The following is a 19710-nucleotide window of genomic DNA, read 5'->3' on the forward strand; positions in this document are numbered from 1 at the left end:
AAGTTCATCCTGTGGTGCCCCTCACAGACTGGCACTCAGAGACATGTCCTTCTCTGCTCCCTCCCCCTTAGCTATGACCCTGGAACAAATGCCAGCAGACTTTTCTGGATGGAGGTGAACTCTTTATTCCATTAGTGACCAATACAGCAGTGCCACGGACACAGCATGGGCCCTGCCTGAAAACCCCAGGCAAGATGGAGAGGGATAAGGCCAGATATAGAGCAGGGGAACAGGTGCCCTGCCTCCAGGGCCCTGGGCTAAACTGGCCAAGGTGAAGAACAAGTCTTCCCTCCCTCTCCCAGCAGTCATGAGAGAAATAACTGGGGAAGGGTGGGCTTGTCTGTGCAGACAGTAACATAATCTGAGTCATCCACCATCCTTCCTAAAAGCACCAGGACAGCAGTAAGGAAGGAATGTTTCAGTGCAGGGCCAGGAAAGGACTTGTTGGGCAGCTAAGGGTGAACTCAGCTTGTGTGTTTGTGCAGCAGGGACAACCATCTACAGTACTTAGCAAATGGGACATAGCTGCTGAGCCACAGGACCCGCCTGGAGGCAGAGGAGACCAGGAACCAGGGCCTCAGAGCATCAAGGCCTGGGAGAGGGGCCCAGGGGCCAGAGACCACCCTCCCCACTGCTTCGCCTTGAAGAAGAGCCTCGGGGCAGGTGGCTCGCTCCTGGAGCAGGCCTGGAGTAGAGACCTCCTGCTGGCCTGGGTGGAGGGCTGCCTCTGGCCTGACCCACCTCACGTGTAGGCCATCTTGCTGCACACCCAGGGCCGGGTCATCAGACACTCCGTCGACACCAGCCTGGTAGGCTCCACAAAGACGCACTCCCCTGGGCCTGAGATGGGGAATCTGTGACCAGGAAAGAAGAAAGCAAGGCACTCATGGCCTGGGACACGTGGTCCATCACTGGGACAGCCCAGCCCGGAGGGCTCTGTGGCCTGCCCTCACTTCTTCTCCGGGACTGCTTTCCATGATACGGTCTCACCTGCAGTGACATTCGGGCCCCAAAAGACCTTTTTAGCTTTCTCTCCCACCGTATCCCTCCTCTGCGCCCCTTCACTCCCGTTATATGGGAGGTGTGCTAGAAATATTTCTTGAACACAGCCTGCACCCTACCACTCTGCCAGTGGAGGTCTCATCCTCCCTGGGTCAGCTTGATGTCCCACACCCCACAGTACTCATTTCAGAACCAATCTCTGCCCACTGTCCCTCCCCACAGCGCCCTCCCTACAACTTGGGACACCACTCATCACAGCATCCTGGGAAACTGTGTCTTGTCGCCCATCAACCCCTTGGATGGTTAGCCCCTGTACAGTGGGTTACATATGCTCTGGTCTCAGTTCCCCTACTGTGTGGTGTCCAGCCCACAGGAAGAGCTCAATATAGATGAATTAAATGACCTTTATAAATTAGGGATGGACCTAAAGAACCCTAATTTTTTTAACAACAGGATCCGTGTTGCCTAAAATCTCATTGAAATCATCCTTAGACTGCTTTTTTGTTTTCTGTTTTCCGTAAAATCATACCTTTCAAGTATTAGGGGTTTCTCCTTAACCTCATTTGCTCACCCTGATCTTTGATCACTCAGTTAAGGCAAAGGCCCCTCTCCCTGTTGAGTCTGGAGCTGGGGTTTCAGAAGAAAAGGCATCAGAATGCCTGCTCCCCTCAGCTTCCCTAACGGTATGAAAGACAGGACTTCCTCAGGGTCAGAGAAATGGACCTAAAGGCCTCTTGGCAGTCAGCACTCCAGCTCTCTAGGGCTGGGAGGTAAGGAGGTGAGGCATAAGGTCTGAGACTTCCTCAGCAGCTCTAAGAACAGATCTGGGATGGGAACAGAAAAGGGAACAGAGAAAATGGAAAGGGAAGAGGCAATGAGGACAAAGAGAGGTGTAAAAATGAAGAACACTGGGAAGACTGGGGAAAAGGAGGAGAAAGCCGAGTTGGTGATGGGGCCCTCTCACCCTGGAGGCTGCCACAGGGCTGACTGGGCCAAGGCTAGCCTCAGATGGGAAGGTGCCTGATCCCCAGCTTCTGGCTACAGTGGAGGGTTTGGGGGTCTCGGGTGCTCTTCCACTTTGGCTGCCCTTCTAGCTCTTGCCTTGGGGATGCTCACGTCTCGTCATGAAGGTTAGCAGCTGTAACCCCTCCCAACTCCTCAGGTTCTGTTCCTCCAGCCAGAGGGTGTGAACTAGAAGCTGAGGTTCTTGCTTCCCTTATGCATTTCCCGGCATTTCTTTAGGCCTAGCCTGGCCACCACACGTATACACTATCACATTCCCCCACTGCTATACCACACCCACCACTACCAGCATTTCCACCATCACACACTCACTTCCATACCACTAGACCATGTAACACCACCAGCCCACACACACTGCCAGCACCTCACTACAGGCCTCACAAGTGTTTTCTCTAAGAGAATGCTTGTGGGTGTCCAGTGTGTAGATTCCCTTTCTTTCATAGCAGCTGTGTTTAGGTGGCACATGGCCACCCAGACTAAAGGCTCCAACTCCCACCCTTCTTTGCAGCCAGGTGTGGCCATGGGGCTAAGCTCTGGCCAATGGGGTGTGGACTTCCAGGGCACATTCTCCTGTTCCTCTTTCCCCTTCCTGCTGGACATGGTCTTGAACTACCTTGACCATGCAGATGAAAGCAATGCTGTACAGATGGGGAAGTAACAAGATAGAAAGAGCCTGGGTCCCCCATACCAAGAAGCTCTGGTGACTACGTGGAGCAGAGCCAACAAGCCCAGCTGGACTTTTATGGAAAACAGAGAAATAAACCCATTATCATTATTATGTGTCACACACTGCTGACCCTGGAGATCAGTGTCTCTAGCTAAAACAAAACCAAACATTTCTCTCATGGGTGGGTATGTTTGGGCCTTCCCCAGTCTAAGCTCAGTGGCCAGAAGATGAAGCCTCAGCTCACGTGTCCGGGTCAAATGGGTCCCCGTTGACCCAGTGGAATTCATCTCCCACTCTGCGCAGGCCAATCCAGGGCTCCTTCCGCGTGAACTTGAACATAAATTCCTGCACCAAGGAAAGAGGGAAAACTCAAGAGTCAGATATAGTCTCCCAACCACTCACACCTCCCAAGACAAACCTTGGCCTGAAAGACACTGGCTCCTAGAGGTACAGACTCTGAAACAATATCCCACTGCATCCTGAAAGTGAGGCGCTAAGGTTACAGAATCTTCTGCAGCCACATTGCCAGAACTTGGGCTCAGAACCTATCAGTTCTCTCCAGCAGCCTCTCGGGCCCAGAACTCTGGGGTCCACACTCACTCAGCCAGGAATCCTAGAACAGGGCTTGTCCTCCTAGCTCTGTGGTCACTGCCGGCCAGCACTCCTGATCTGCAGGAAGTGTGGGGATTGCCCACTTGATGGACTATCTGGGGCAAACTTCGATGCTCAGGTTGACTGTCCTTTTCCTGCATACTTCTGGGTCTTTCTTTGGGGCATGTGTGCTTGAGAATATCACACTGTGTATCAAAGACAAACAGAAGTGATTTCTAGACTATTTCCTATTTTGAAGTGCCACACCACTCTTATCCTCAATGTCCAAAATGGCTAACAGACTCATTAATTGAGCTTCTGTTAAGATTTCTATTGTTAAAACTGTTGTGTTTGCTAAATTGAATAAGAGATCATGTCCTGATTTGGACTAGTAGAAAATAAAAGTGTTTTTTTACATTTCACAAGTATGTTCATAATTTGTAATTCTTACATTTTTCAGTTGGGAGCTTAGCTCAGCAAATTAGCCTTGGATTGAAATAATTGACTTGACATGAAAGTGTGACCTGCTTAGGTTGTCCCTGTGGGGTCTGAATGCACACTCCATAACTGTGCAGTGACTGGGTGTGCCCTGGAAACAAATCACAGTAAAGCACCAAGTCCTCGGGGCATGGCTCTCCCTTAGAGTTGCAGGATGGGGTCCCCCACCTCACCCCCGTGCACTCACCAGTTCCTTCTGGCTCTGAATCACAGCCAGCGCAGCCTCGTGGGTGTGACAGTACTGCCTGCCCGTGTTCCAGTCTCGTGGTTCCTCAGAAAAGAAGTAGCATTTCCTTCCATAGAGCAGCCACTCCTCCGGGCAGGGAGCATCGCATTTAATGCAGCCCTTGGAAGCTGCAAGGAAGAGAGAGAGTGGCTCAGCATCCCACAGCTCATGCCAAGCCGAGCTGCCACCTGTGCCACAGAATCCTTCTCTGCTTTCCACATTTCCTCCCACCTGCCTCGACTGTGGCACTCCTCAGCGATACCATTCAGGTGTGTCTCTTGAGGGAGCAACTCTCAGAAATGATACTGCACCTGACTGTGCCTGTCAAACATTGGCGAATACATGAATGAGGAAGGGGACTTTGAGAGGCTGGCAGGGTATTACCAAACAGATGGTACTTAGGTCAGTTGCAACACGAGAAGTTACAGCAGGTTAGCCCCTGGATTAAAATCTCAACTTTCTCCAAACTACCTGAAGCAAGGATCCCCAGAAACTCTGATTTGGAAAGGACCTTGGACCACGGGTCCAGTCTCTCCAGCCCAGGTGAGAACCATCTGCAGGTTCGGTGGACTCTCATTAACCAGCCCCTCATTAGCTAACAAGCAGCCCACTCTCAGTCCCAACCCACCCTCCTGTGACCTAGACCGACTGGGTCAGGATCTGCCCTCAGGAGTTACCCAGAGCAAACCTGTTCTGGCTTCTATTTCCCCTCTTCCAGACTTAAACAGATACCGTGTTTTCCACGATTCCTTGCAGGGTTTGCTTTCCTGACCTTTCTCCATTGTTCCTGGCTTACTGCAGTGTGACCATGTTACCACCAAAACACTGCCACCAGGACAGACTAGGATACCTCAGATGTGATCCCCAGAAACAGTGATCACAAGAATGCCCTCTCATTGTTAAGGGCTTTACAGTCTGCAGGCTGCTTCAATGAAAACAACCTGTGGGTATGTGCATATGTGCACTTTTCTGGAAGAGAAGTCCTGAGCTTCCCTCAGATTCTCAAAGGAGATTCCTTGCCAAAAGGAATCAAGCCACTCTCTTAGATTGTTTTCCTATGATATGTTTCCAAGCCAGGTCTCCCCAGCCCAGAACTTGCATAATTCACTTTTAAATCCAAAGGCAAGACCCTTTGCTTTATTTCTTCCACATTTATCTGATTCATTTTGGCTCATCTTTTGAATTTTTAAAGGTACATTTTCATCTTGATTTTTTTCCATCTGTCTTATTCAGCACTCCTCTTATTAATGAATATGTAAATTAATTGATATGCATATCGATACGCAAATTTTACAAGCATACCTTTTTGTCTCTGTTTTCATACAAGTGATAGGTAAAAATGCAGACCAGGACAGAGCCAAGAACAAGTCGTATGGTACTCACAACCCTGGAGAAGGGCAGCCACGTGGACACTGTTAACCAAACAGTTCGGTCTGATTATATCTGTTCAATGAGTGGCAAGTCTGCTTGGGGAGTGCTGACCATGATGTGGCCACGTTTCAACTACTTTTCTGCAAGGATCTCCTAAGAGACTCTGTTGTGCTTTACTGAAAAGTAAAGACATATGCTATGTCTACAGCGTTACCCTGACTTCCCAACCAAGTAATGGGATAAAAGCAAATGGATTTAATTTATAGTAACTGTCCAAGGTGAACCCAAGCTGGCCCCAAGAGTCACCATATCCTTTTCTAAACATTCACAAATCACTTGCTTGTGATGCCACCCCTGCAGGAGAGGATATGGTAGAGACTGATAATAGTGTCCATAGGCTTTTCCCCATTTTGAATTGCCCACCTCTTGTCTTACGGCGCTTTTCAACAATTAAATGTAGAGGCACCGAAATCACTTTTGTAAAACCTTAGACCCCAGAATGTACTTTTGACATGAATCCATTAACAGGAGACACATTTCCTGCTCATACAGCCTCACCTATCCTCTGTTGCAGATTCCTTTTTTTCTTTTAATCAATTTTACTCTTTCATTTCCACACCACTCTGCATTTTTCATACCTCTCCCTCTTGAATGTACTGCTCCCTCTACCTCCTTGTCTCTGGGAAACTCCTATTCTTTGTTCAGGGTTCAGCACAAGTGTGTTACCACTTAGGAAACATCAATGTAGTAATATCTCTAATACTACTCTTACCCATTGTGCCAGTTTGGATACATTATGTCCCCCAGAAAAAGCCATGTTCTTTAACGCAGTCTTGTGGGGGCAGATGTATTAGTGTTGATTAGGTTGAAACTCTTGAATTAGGTTGTTTCCATGGAGATGTGACCCACCCAACTGTGGGTAATTCCTTTGATTGGACTGTTTCCATGGAGGTGTGGCCCCACCCATTCAGCATGGATCTCGATTGGTTACTGGAGTACTTTAAAAAGAGCCACACAGGCCCAAATGCTTGCTGCAGCTTTGAAGACATTTTGAACACGGCCGTTGAAGGCTGAAACTGACATTTTGGAGAATGCCATTTTGAAACGCAACCTGGGAGCAAGCAGACACCAGCCACGTGCCTTCCTAGCTAACAGAGGTTTTCCAGATGCCAATGGCCTTTCTCCAGTGAAGGTACCCTTTGTTGATGCCTTACCTTGGACACTTTATGGCCTTAAGACTGTAACTTTGTAACTAAATAAACCCCCTTTATAAAAGCCAATCCGTTTCTGGTATTTTGCATTCTGGCAACATTAGCAAACCAGAACACCCCTTGACAGGGGAGACAATGTCATACTCATCTTTTTATCTGTAGCACTTAGTCCAGAGCCTAAGGCAGAGCCCCACGCCTCAGGGACTCAATAAATGTCTATTGAATGAATGAATGAATGAATGGGAACTTTAAGGTCCCGGATGCCCAAATCATCTCCTCCAGTAAGCACTGCCGGCCTATTCTACCCCAGGTTTGCTCCAAGTTCTCACAGCCTTTCTGCACTAGTACATCAGTATCACTCAACACTTTACCTGCACAGTTCAGGAAAGGGGACTTGTATATATGTGTTTATATATCTAGATTTTCTATTTACTTTGTCCCCCCATACTAGGAATTCCTGGTATGTCTGGAACCTCTCTTTACCTGATTAAACATGCTTTTGAGAAGGTGTGTATACACTGAATTGCATAAAGGCTCTGACGTCCATGCTCACCCAAGATGCTCATCACCACCAGGATGGCAAACAGCAGGACTGCGATAGCCCCCAGCAGGAGACGCGTGGTGGTGTCTGAGGAGAAGAAAATGGGGTTCAATACCCAGCCACTCCTCCACCCCCATGCCAACCCAACCCAGCCCCAAGTCCTAATCAGGATGATGCTTCGGGTTCTTTCTTCTCTAAGCCCAGGAAAGGAGCCCAGGTTGAGGCAGGGGAGAGGGCCATTGTCTGAACCCCTCACTCTCCTCCACACCCTCTCCCTGACCAAGGGAGGAAGCATGTGTGAGTGGTGGGGGAGGGCAGGCAGCTCAAGTGCCTGCAGGACCAGGGTCCCAGGCCCCTCTGCCTCAACAGCTTCTCCACTCAGGTTCATAGAAACAATAGTAACTGCCGGCTGACACTACACAAGAGTAATCAGACCGAGGCCTTCAGGGTACTAAGACACACCCCCCTCTCAAATCTCCAACTTGTCCCAGCAGAACAAAGAACTCGCTTTTCTTTTCTTCAGACCCCCTAATACAGATTTTCTAATCACTGGAACATTGGAGTCTGGGCTGAAGCTACCTGTAACTACCATGAAAAGGAATTTACCGTGGAATTAATGGTGGGAGTGGGACAATAAGGGCAATATTTCATTTATTTAAGAAACTTTCAGAACTTTCAGAGGACTCATTTACTTTCTAATGACATGCTAATGGAAAATATTTCATTTCTTATCAGTAATTCTTATTCTGTTACTGTCTGAATTGAGAATGCCATATGGAACAGACCTTCTGAAGTGAGTGCTTAATAAACTTTCAACTTATTTTCTCCCTGCCCTTGGCTCTCTCAAAGACAGTCAGTTGTAACTGTAACCTAGAACATTTCTTTGAAATTTGCGCTCTACTTGTTAAATTGTACTTTGAAATTTATCACTGTTCTGTATATATGTTATATTTCACAATAAAAAATGTAAAAAAAAATAAAAAATAAAAAGACAATTGTCAACTCTGGTATTTTCTACATCAGGAATGTTTCTCATTCTCAGCTAAACCCATCTGGGTACCTCCTTTCTAGCCACCTGGCAACGCTTCCTGACTTTCCCTTCCCCTCTCCCAGTTCGGGATCATTCCACACAGTCCTGCCAGATGTTAAGTCAGGGTGGGCCCAGGACCTGTAGCATCAGCATCACCTGGAAACTTGTAAGAAATGCATATTCTCAGGCTCCGCCCCAGACCTACTCCATCAGAAACTCTGGGGGTGGAGCCCAGCAATCTGTTTTAGCAAGGCCTCGGGGTGATTCTGACATATGCTCCTGTTTGAGAACCACAGTTCTAGAGCACAGTTCTGATTCTGTGAGTTCCCTGCTTGAAAATCCCTCCCTCCGTGGCTACCCACTGACCACCAAACCACATATAAATGCCTTCTGTGGTTGTCAGAGCTTTCCAACCCTGAATCCGCTGCTGCTGTCTGCCTGGTCCCCGGGTTTTAGCCAGACCCCTTGAAATAGCCCACTTGGCCTTCACAACCCAGCAGTTGGGTCTTCACTCCCAACATCCTTCACCACTGCCTCTTGACATCCTGCCCACCTCTGACACCATCTGTCCTCTCCAAGTCTTTCCTGACCTCCTGGGTCCTCTCTTTTTTATTTTTAAGTCTTTTTTTTTTTTTTAATCAAAGAAATATATGAACATAGTTGAAACCAGTGCATCCATAGGCCAGCTCTGCTCAGAAACTGCTTGTTACTTGTCCATGATGGGTAAGTACCAAAATTGAGAGGACATATTTAGAAATGTTTACAGCAATTCATACATCCAAGTGCATGATCATAATTCTAGTAATTCTTTTTTGTATTTTACAAAGGTACCCATCCACAAAGGATTGGGAAAAGATGCTTGGTCCTTCATCAAAGATAGTTTGGAAAGCACTGATTTAAAGAAACAAATTTTATGCCTTCATTTGGGGGGGAAAAAAAAAAAGCATTGCCCCTTTCCCAGAGGCAACCACTTTCAATTCTTCTAACTGATTCTTTTCTTATTTACCTCTAAATCCCTATATGCCATGTGTATGTCAATACTTCTTGACTTCACTATTTTAGCTATCATTTATTGACTCCCCATGATGATGAAGATTTATTTCCCTCTGCATTACCATCTCGCCCTGACCACTTACACACTTCCTGCTGTCCCAATAGTTATATCACAGTTTTAGATTGATAATTGGGTGTTATATTCTTATGAAAATGTAAATAATAATCCCAACAAAGCCATGCAGTGTTTTATGATTGCTTCTTTCCTACACAACTCATTGTATCCCTGTCATTAATCATGATCTTGTTTTTCCTTGGTTTAGTTTTCTAAGGGCTTATCAATACCTCAACCCTCAATCTTCTCTAAGATAATGAGACTAAGTCAGGAATTCAGTCTCCTGTCTTGAACCCTTCTGACCTACTCCATTCTTAACTGATTGCCAGTTACCATTCATCCAGTTTGCCAGTTACCATTCATCCAATTTGCTTCCTAGCTCCCAAAATTGTGTGTTGCTATTGTCTTCACTCCTGTTCTTTTTGTGCTTACGGCCTTTTAAAAAACCCTTTACTTGTCACTCTGGGATCTCCCTTCACCATTCACCTGAGGATTTTCTCTGCCTCTCTCCTGTGTTGGCATTCCTGTTCCTTCTATTTCTCATGTCTTCCTATTTCTTGGTTTACTCCATCATTTTTGTGGGGCACATCTCCCCCTGGCTGCCTGAGAAAGGGTAAAGCAGAAGCACTACATACACAACTCCAAGAGGCAAGCCCTCATTGTGTCCTCCGGTGAATAGTGCCTCCTGGAGCAGAAAGAATACAATATGAATGTTGCCCCCTGGAGTTGTGTAACTTAGAATCCCAGCTAGTAGAGGCTGGAAATAATTTGCCTTCAGAATTTTGAAGACATGACTCTATTGTCCTCTAGCTCCCAGTTGTTTCCGAAAAGTCTAAAGCCATTCTCATCCATGATCCTTTTAATATGAACTGCTTAATTTTTTCTCTCTCTCTGGAAGCTTTTAGAATCTTTTCTTTATTACACAGTGTTTTAAAATTTCACCATGTCATGCCTTGGTTTGGGTCTATTTTCATCCAGTATACTAAGCAATCGATAGGCCTTTTTGGACTGGAAACTCATGGTGTTCAGTTCCAGGAAATTTTCTTTAATTATACCATTGATGATTTCTTCTCCATTTAATCTGTTCTTTTTCTGGGGGTCACACTGAAATGTTGGTCCTCTTGGATTGGTCCTCCAACTTTCTCAAAAATTTTTCCCCTATTCACCGTTTCTTTGTCTTTTTGCCCTATATACTGGAAGATTTTCTCAACTTCATCTTCCTACACTTCTACTGAGTTTTTCATTTATGCTATTGTATTTTTTAATTTCCAAGGGTTTTTTTTAAATTGTTGTTGCTGCTGCTGTTCTCTGAATTCCTCCTTTTTAAAGCATCGTATTCTGTTTCAATGATGCAATATGTTTTCTATCCATATGAAGATAGAACTAATAAGGTTTTGGGGTGGGGGCATGTGAAGGAGTGGGTGCAGGCAGAAAGTTTTTCCTCTCTGTATAGCTCTGTTTCCTCCCAGTTGCTTTTTTTCTGTTTATTTCTTTTGGTCTCTATCTTCCATGTTAGAGGCCTTCCTCCGATGGTTATTTCCTCAGATGGCTATTTTTTCATGATAACAAAGAGTTCATGGGAGCCTTTGAGCCTGTGACTGGGACTTACTAACTGTGGAGTTCACAATAGAGTGATCTCATTGGGCTGATCCCTGGGGCTCCCCAAATGTTAATTTCCTTAGGTCTTTCTTCTTGGACAAGTCAGAGACCCTGGAGAAGGCTGTTATACTCTTCCTCCTGGAGTGTAGTTTTGGCTGTGGAAGGAGACTGGGGGGCTGTCACAGTTTTAAGTATGTAAATGTTGACTTAATTGCTCTCAATTGTTCTGGTGCCTAGAGGCCGTCTAGAGAGACTTAACCTCAGGTTTCCACCAGGAACAGAGGCAGTTGTCTGGCTGTACAGAATGGGAAAGAGATCTTGGAGACCTAAATCCTGAAAGAAATTAACCAGTCCTCCTGTTCTCAGCCCTGTCTTCACTCACAGCTGGGAATAACTGATACCACCAATCCCTGTGCCTTCGGGGGTCCTCCCATGTGACTTAGGTTGCTTCTCTACTTTCTGAACTTTCTCAGGTCAGCAAAGTCAGTTACCATTCATCCAGTTGCTTCCTAGCTCCCAAAATTGTGTGTTGCTATTGTCTGCTCTCCTGTTCTTTTTGTGCTTACAGCCTTTTAAAAATCCCTTTACTGTTATATTCATGGGGTTCAGAAGGGAGAGATGAAAAATGCATGCATTCTGTCTGCCATCTTTACCTGGAAATCCAACATTTTGGAGTCCTTTCTATGAACAAGGTCTTTGATGGCAAGTAACTAGGAGTCCAGAAGCAGAGTGGGTTCAGGCAAGGTAAAAGAAGGGTCGCAAGCCACCCTAAAGGACTGGGCTCTTTCTCTGCTTTCCTGTCCTCAATGCCAGCTTCATCATAAAGCTGATTGCTCTTGAGCTGCACGATGACAGCCTGTGGTAAGCAAGGCCATATGCTTTCTTCCTCTTCTTGCTCTTTCTTCTTTACACACGCATCAGTCATATTCTATAAGCTCTAATAATAAGAGCTTGAATATGAAATCACTTCACCTGGGTTCAATCTCAACTCTGCCACTTTCTAGGTTTATACCCGTAGCAAAGTTTCTAAGCCTCTATTTTGCTTCATTTCTCTCATCTTTAAAATAATACCTGCTGCTTAGAATTTTATGAGAATTCAATGTATAGTGCTTAGAACAGTACCTGGCATGGTAAGCTCTATTTAAGTGTTTGCTATTACCATCATTATAATTATTCTTATTAACCCATTATCCTTTCGGGTAAGGCCTATGCTTTATGCACCTTTGGATTCCCTATATTATGGCTCAGTCATGCCTTGCATGTTACAAAGCACCCACTGGTACTCAAAAAAAATGAGGGGAATTTAGCAACACTGAATGACAATGTCCCTGGTTAGCCTTAAACACACTGAGTTTGTGGAAAAGACAATGTGGATCTACACCTGTTTTCTGGAGAAAGAAGAATCTAAACATTTGTTTTCAACATCGCCAGAATCAAGGAGCCTCTTCATTCTTTCATGGGGATAATTTCTGGATGCGCTGCATGCTGACAGAGAAAAGACACACGAGGGGGTCCCCACTCCCCATTCACTGTCACCACTCACAGAGCACAGCTGTGGGGATGAGAATCCAAACAATGTCTAACTCAAAAGTCATTCCTTCTTTTCAGTGGCCCTTTGAGATGGAGTCTAGGGACACAGTTTATTTATATTTATAAATGTGTATGATTTAGCCTAATATTAGAAGGAACAACTGAAAAAAAATTTGACTCTCAAGCCAAGTCAAATCTTCCATCAGCCTCTCGTGCACAGCCCCAAAAAAGCTCATAGCTGATGTCTCTAAGCCATCAGGGGCACAGCCTGGTGAGTGTAATCTTGACTGCTCTAAGTTTATCAAATGCAGAGTTTGGTAATTTTGAAATTTTTAAAAGGCTTTGCTAAATGCATGTGGTTTTGATCAGGAAATTGTGGGTTTATGCCTAATCAAGAAACTTTCAACATTAAAAATTCAGAATTGGTGAGCACTGAAAAATCTATAGCCTGAGATATGCAGAATCACTCTGTCCCACCTACCTTCTCCCCACTCCCACCCCCTATGCCAGAAATTTTCCCATAGTAAATTGCCTTCAATCTCCTGAACTCAGGCAGGAGCTCTGGATCACCTTTTCCAGTTTCTTACCTGAAGCTGGAGATAGAAGGAAGGGTTAATATCTACAGAGAAAGACGAATTGATCAAGAACTCCTGTATGGCTTTCTATTTATAAAGCTAAGCATTCATTTAAGACAAGTCTTAAAGACCTGGGCTCTCATCCCAGCTTTATGATTTAAGAAGGTCTCCAATTCACACAACCTGTGAGGAGGAAAAAAGTGTCTATCCTGGAGGTGGTGGGGTTGTCTGGGGATCAGGGGAGAAGAACTTGGCTCTGTACATCTGAAGTACATGTTGATTATCTCCAAGTATCCTCACCAAGCCCAAGGTCCTTGGTCAGCACAGGAAGGCCTGCGAGTTTTTCACACCAGAGGGCTCTTCATGGAAAATCCCATTTCATGTGTTAGCAACCAAGGTGTGTCCTTGGGCAAGATGCTTAGCCTCTCTGAATCTCACTTTCTCATCTGTAAAATAGATATACCTCTCAGGAACCTTCTATAAGGGAAGATGTAACAATTAAATGAGAGGACTACTGTGAAAGCCCTCAGCATGTGGGAGATGCACAGTAAATGCTTGGTCCATGGGAATAAAGGAGCAGAGACCCTCTGTGTGAGCTCCTCAGAGTGCTCAAGCTAGGGCATCTCATGACAGGTGCTTGGCTAAGCAGGAGCTGCAAAAACCCTTGGTCCCCAGAATGGACAGATCCTTCATCTCACACCCAGTACTTTTCAGTGTCCGTGGACCGACTAATTACATGGACTCTAGTTTGGGGCAAGAAGTGGAGTCACAATAGACCAAGAGGCAAAGGATTTCAATCGCATGATCGGTTACCTTAGTTCCCTGGGCTCCCCATCAGGGCTGCAGGATGTCAAGGAGCTGGGGAGAGGAGCTACCTACACACAGCCCACAGCCCAGAGCCTTGGCCTGTGTAGCCCTGAGAGGTAGATACCATTATCTGACTCAGCAAATGAGGAAACTGAGGCTCAAACAACGTTTTTTTTAAAAAAAAAAAAAACAACTGCTAGGTGGTGGTGGTGAAAGGATCTGGCTTAGGTTTACCAGACTCCAAACCCTGTGCTCTTTGCATCTCACCATGCTGGCTCAGCCCCGTCCTGTAATTTCTGCAAGGGGAGGGATGTTCCCAGTGCCTGGACATTGTAGGTACCCAATAAATGTATGCTGAATGAATGTGGGAGACCAAAGGCTGGGATGGCATAGCAGCAACCTGATTAGGGCCAGTCCTGATTCACAAGATTCACAAGTTCCCTTCTTCTGACAGGAGATGGGGGTGGGGGGCAGGCAGGGAACAGGCAGGAGACCCTCAGGGACTGGCAGAGGGGAGGTCTCAGACTCCGGACCCTAAAACTCCTTTGGAAAAAAGGCAAAAGGCCTGAGATTCTGAGCATCCAACAACCACAGGCTATAAAAGTTGGGAGACAGGAAAGAGGGTGAGAGAGCCGGAGGTGGCATGGGTCACAGAGCGAGGCCAGGCAGGGAACCACACTAGGACAGGTGGGACAAAGCTGGCCCACAGGGAGGTGCTAAGCTTGGGAGCCAGCTAACTGCAAGGACTGCAAGATCCTGTGTCCCCTAGAAAGCCTCTGGGTCATTTTCCCACCCATTGTGCAATCTCTTGTTCAGCCTAACCGGCAGGTGGTCAGCCCAGCCAGAAGTGGGAATAGGAGGCGCAAGGAGGCCAAAGTCAGTACCGGAACCAGCAGCAGGAGGCATTAAAATAGAGGCCACATCTCCCCTAAAGTAACCTCTCATTCTTTGTAGACCTTCAGAAATGCTTACAAATGAAGGAATGAACAAATTACAGGCAACAGGAAGTGGGCCAGGAGAGAGCAACTTCAAGAAATAACTTTGATTGGAGTGAAGCCTGGGGTCACAGTGCAACCCCAACAGTAAATCTGGGAATGTCTGTCAAAGAGAGGGGTTTTATCCACCTTTATCCAACCCAACTTTTCTCCACCCAAATTTCCTTTGCAACAGCTCTTCTGGTCTTTGACATATCTTTGCCTCTTCCATCCCTAATCACCACCCAGTCTTCCAGCTCCTCCTCAAACAGTCCACATCCCCTAGCCCACCAGCATTTGGACAAAACGCTGACCCCACCTTTCCCTCCAATCTGCCTTGGTCTGGGTGCCGCTTATGCACACACGCGCACACACACACACACACACACACACACACACACTCCACACACAGGTCCTTGTTCCTGACCTCCAGCCTTGGTCTGACTACACCAGTTTTCTAAGGGCAAACTCACTGTCTCAGCCCCTCAACAGATCCTTCAGAACAAAGTCCACACTCCTTGGCAAGGTCTGGGTGGCCCTTCACCATCTGGGCCCCCTAGACTTATCTCTCCTTCCCCCCACCCCCCCATCCTGGTACTCTGTAGGATTCAGTTCTCCACATGGGACATGCTTGCTCCAGTCACCTGGCCCCTAAATATGTTGCCCCTTCAGCCTGGGACACCTTCCCTCTCTTCTCCACACCTGCTAAGAGGAAGCCCTCCTTTTCTGGCATACCCTCCCCAGGGTTGAGTGATCCCGACTTTGAGCTCCCATGGTTAATGGTGCCTAGGTCCTTGGCCTTTGGATTTGGGGTTCTGGGAGCATGCTGAGAAGGATCCCCAGGGCCTGCCTTCTCTCTTTCCAATTCTAGTACGTACCACTGCATCCCACACAGCACACCACCGGGTGACCAAGTTTCCTGGAAGAATTCATGAAACTGAAATCTATTTTCCATGTGGTTATTGTCCCCTTGGCCAGCCAGGGGTCACTCCCTGGGCCAGTCTGACTGGACAGGATAGGTGAGACCGATGACCCTGTAACCAAGAGCCTGGTGTGGATCCTCCACCTCCTCCCTCCCCACACGGGTCCATCACCACCTGGCGCCCTCCCTCCTCCCTTCTCAAAGGGCACACGCACCGTCTCTGAGCTCTGCAGCTTGTTACTTGACCCAAAGCATGTTCACAGACTCATTCAGGCCAGCCTCTCAAAACCTAGTCAGGCCCATGTCAGACAATAACTATCCCTCTTTATCCATAGGGAAACTGAGGCTTGGAGCATACAGCCTGCTCCAAGGTCAAAGAGATAGGATCAAGGCTGTAATCATATGTGAGCCCCAGACTCTCTCTTGCCGCCCCCCTCCCCGGGCAATGTGGCATCTGATCACCCTGAAATTAATTCCTTGGGTTCCTGAGCCGCGCTCCCTGGTCTCCCCTCCTGGAGACCAGCCAAGGTGACTCTGACCCGCCCCCTAGGCCGGCCGGCCCCGGGGATCCGGGTCCGTATGGGCGATGGGAAGGCAGAGGACGAGGGGTCCCTGGGCCGCTCCAGGCTTACCCTCCAAGGCCGCCTTCCAGCTGGTGCTGCCCTCGTAGCCGGACCCGGATCGCCGCAAAAGCCCCTCCTGGCCGCGGGCCTCGGCCTCCCCGGGCGAGCGCGGCCTGGGCGCGGCGGGGGCGGGCGCGGGGCGGGCCGCGGGGGGCGGCGGGGGCCTGGCCCGCGCGGGGGGCTCCCGGGCCGGCTCCATGCCCGGGGCTCCGCCGCGCCGCGCCCGCACTCCTACGCCGGGGTGCGGGGCCCAGCCCGACGCGCACTCGGCGCTCTGCACTTCCTGCTGGCCCCCCAGGCCGGCCTTGGGGGGGCGAGGGTCGCTCCTGGAGCAGGCTGGGGCTGAGCCCGGCTTCACCTGCCGGCGTCGCTTCACCGGGTCACCGCGGCCGTAGCCCCACAGTCTTCGCCACTGGCGTGCGCGCCGCCCCTACCCTGCCCGAGCCGCAGCCTCCGCGCAGCCTTCGCACGCGGGGGCGGAGCGGGAAGAGGCGCGCGGGCACCGGGAGGCCGTGCTGGGGGACGGCAGAAAGGGAGGAGGCGCCGAGGAGTGAGGACAACTCCGATCTCCAGCCCGGCCACCCAGGGACAAGCCCGCCCTCGCGGCAGGAGAGAGACTGCAGAGCTAGAAGCGAGTCTTTTAGCCAGGAGACCTGGGTTCTAACCCAGCTCTGCTTCCCATCTATCCTGCTTGCCCATCTATCAACGTGGAAATAAGGTTTATGGGGATAGTGCGATGAGTTTCAAGGAAAATGAGAGGCTTTCCTCTGGGATGTCCTGGAGTTAAAGCAGAGGGATGGGGGGTGGAACTTGGTCCCCAGACCCTTGTCAGGTGACAGAAACGCTGGAAACAGAACAGAGAGCAAAAGTCTAAAAGTTTGGAGAAACATTTTATATTCAATTAACTTTTATTGAGCACCTGCTTTGTGCCAGGAGCTTTCAGTACATTAGCTGACAGTACCCCCAGTTTAGGTTGAGAACTAGAATTAAAGAGATCAAGGATTTTTTGAAGGTGGCATCACATAGGTGCATGGTTGGCTGGTTTTCTGACTGCCATGACCCCTCACTGGGCCTGTGTTTATTCCTAGGCTGACCCGCCACCAACTCATTTTCAATGCATCCAGCCCTCTCCAGTTCCAGTTTCCACCTCTGTATCCTATGTTAGCCTGTGGTTTCCCATCCTAAACTCCTCCTGCTTTCCCAACCTCCAAATCCAATCAGCCACCAAACCTTAGGGAGTCTACCTTTTAAATCTCTGTACCAGTGCCAGAGGTATCTTCCTAAAGTGCAAACCTCCCAGTCCTTCAGTGGCCCCCTTTACCTGGGGGTTACATCCAACTTTTGACAAGGCTACAATGTCCTTGATGGTCTAAGTCTCTCTCTCGAGTTTCATCTCCTTCCACTCCTTCTCTGCTGGCCCAGATACACCATGTTCTCTCTTTCTGCCATGCTTTTAAACATCCTCTCTCCTCTTCCCCACTTCCTCCTTGGTCCTCTTGCATCCCAGTTTACATACCGAGCTTCTGCTAATGCTGTAGATTGCACGTCCTTTAGGACACTGCATTCATTCTGGTTCAGGTTCAGCAGACTATAACAGAAAACCCTAATAACAGTGGCTTAAAGTAGAAGGAAGTTTACTTTTTTTTCTCATGTAAAAGAAGACTGGAGATGGTTAATCCAAGACTGGTTTGAGAGTTCCAAGGTCATCAAGGATCCAGGCTCCTTGGATCCTATCTTTCTGCTCTGCCATCCTTAGCATGTGGCTTCCATCTTCAAATTTCCCTCATGGTCACAAGTGGCCACTGTAGTTCCAGCCATCACATCTGGAGGGGCCAAAGGGCATGCCTCTCATTGAAACAGTCTCTTTTAAAGAGCTTTCCTGGAAACTCCGAAGACTTCTACCTACATCTCATTGGCCACTTCTATCTGCATGCAAGTCTAGGAAGTGTTGTACTGTTTAGCTGGAGCCATTGCCACTCCCCAAAATGCAGTTCTGTTAGGAAAAAGGGGAGAATGGATCACATGCACTACCAGCAGTCTCCACCTCCTAAACCTCCAGTGACCCAAGATTACATAACCCAAAGACCAAAGACATCTCCTTTGGGCCCTCCAAGCATCCTTTCCCTCACTTACCACCCCTAGTGATGATGCTTGTCTCTCTAACCAGATGGAGATGCACCTGAGGGCAGGGTCTGCCAGTTTGAATACCAGGCTCAAAGCTTCAGACTACATCATATAGGCAATGAGAAGGCATCAAAGACACTTGAGCAGGGCAATGTCCTGATCACAATGTGCTTTAGGAAAATCAACTTGGGTACCAGGTGCAAGGTGGTTTGGGGGCAGGGAGATCAGCAAGGAGGATACGAAAGGATAACAAGGGCATAATACCTAAGCCCTGGCAGTGACTGGGGAATGACTTAAGCATTCCAGTGGTCCTTAACAGAATTTAGAACCTCATCAGAGGTGGATACTAAGGGCCCCAGAGTTCCCACACACCCTTTGTTAGCTTCCCTGTCTCATTTTATCACTCCCCTCCCAGTACTTACTGGGATCACTTCCCAAATAAACTACTTGCATGCAAATCTTTGTGTCAGGGTTTGCTTCTGGGAGACCCAAACTAAGTCAATGTGCCTTGAGGCTGTCTAAATTAGAGACCTGTGAAAGGGGCTGCTGAGTGTCACAAAACAGATGTTCTTGATAGTGGTAACTATTACTGAGGTAAAGACCATACAAATCACCACCATCACCACTGCCACCTCCAAGCTCTGAGAGCATATAGAGTTTTTAAGAGGACTCTCCTCGGAGACTGAGAGTGGCTAAGGCTGACCAGCAGTACCACCAGGAGCAAGCAGGGTGTGTACTGCTTAACTAGGGATAGAGTGGGGGGGGGGGGGGGCTGGTTTTGCCTGATGTGCCAGTTTGGATGTATTATGTCCCCCAAAATGCCATGTTCTTTGATGCAATCTTGTGGGGACAAATGTATTAGTGTTGATTAGATTGGAATTCTTTGAGGGTTTCCATGAAGATGTGACTCAATCACCTGTGAGTGATGGGATAATTTCCATGGAGGTGTCACCCCACCATTCAGGGTGGGTGTTAATCACTGGAGTCCTATAGAGGAGTTCACAGACAGAAGGACCTCAGAGCAACTGAGAGTGACATTTTGAAGAGCAGCTGCAGCTAAGAGAGGACAAAGCACCCCAAAAGCAACATTTTGGAGAACGCCATTTTGAAACGCAACCTGGGAGCAAGCAGACGCCAGCCATGTACCTTCCAAGCTAACAGAAGTCTTCCAGACGCCAATGGCCATCCTTCATTGATGCCTTACCTTCGACACTTTATGGCCTTCAAACTGTGACTTTGTGACCAAATAAACCCTCTTTATAAAAGCCAATCCATTGCTGGTGTTTTG

The 19710-nt window shown here is 47.9% G+C and overlaps 1 protein-coding gene across 1 annotated transcript; it reads right to left on the bottom strand.

The window, feature by feature from the left end:
* Positions 1–116: 116 nt before the first annotated feature.
* On the bottom strand, positions 117–16760 carry CLEC2L (C-type lectin domain family 2 member L). Its single transcript, XM_037837426.1, has 5 exons — positions 16308–16760; positions 7143–7217; positions 3969–4135; positions 2937–3037; positions 117–854 (listed from the first exon to the last, which is right to left on the bottom strand). Exons 1-5 carry the CDS (start codon positions 16495–16497, stop codon positions 743–745), a joined length of 645 nt encoding a protein of 214 aa, XP_037693354.1. The 5' UTR covers positions 16498–16760; the 3' UTR covers positions 117–742.
* Between the last annotated feature and the right edge of the window lie 2950 nt (positions 16761–19710).

Source organism: Choloepus didactylus, chromosome 5, assembly GCF_015220235.1.
Source record: "Choloepus didactylus isolate mChoDid1 chromosome 5, mChoDid1.pri, whole genome shotgun sequence".
Classification (NCBI taxonomy): Eukaryota; Metazoa; Chordata; class Mammalia; order Pilosa; family Megalonychidae; genus Choloepus; species Choloepus didactylus.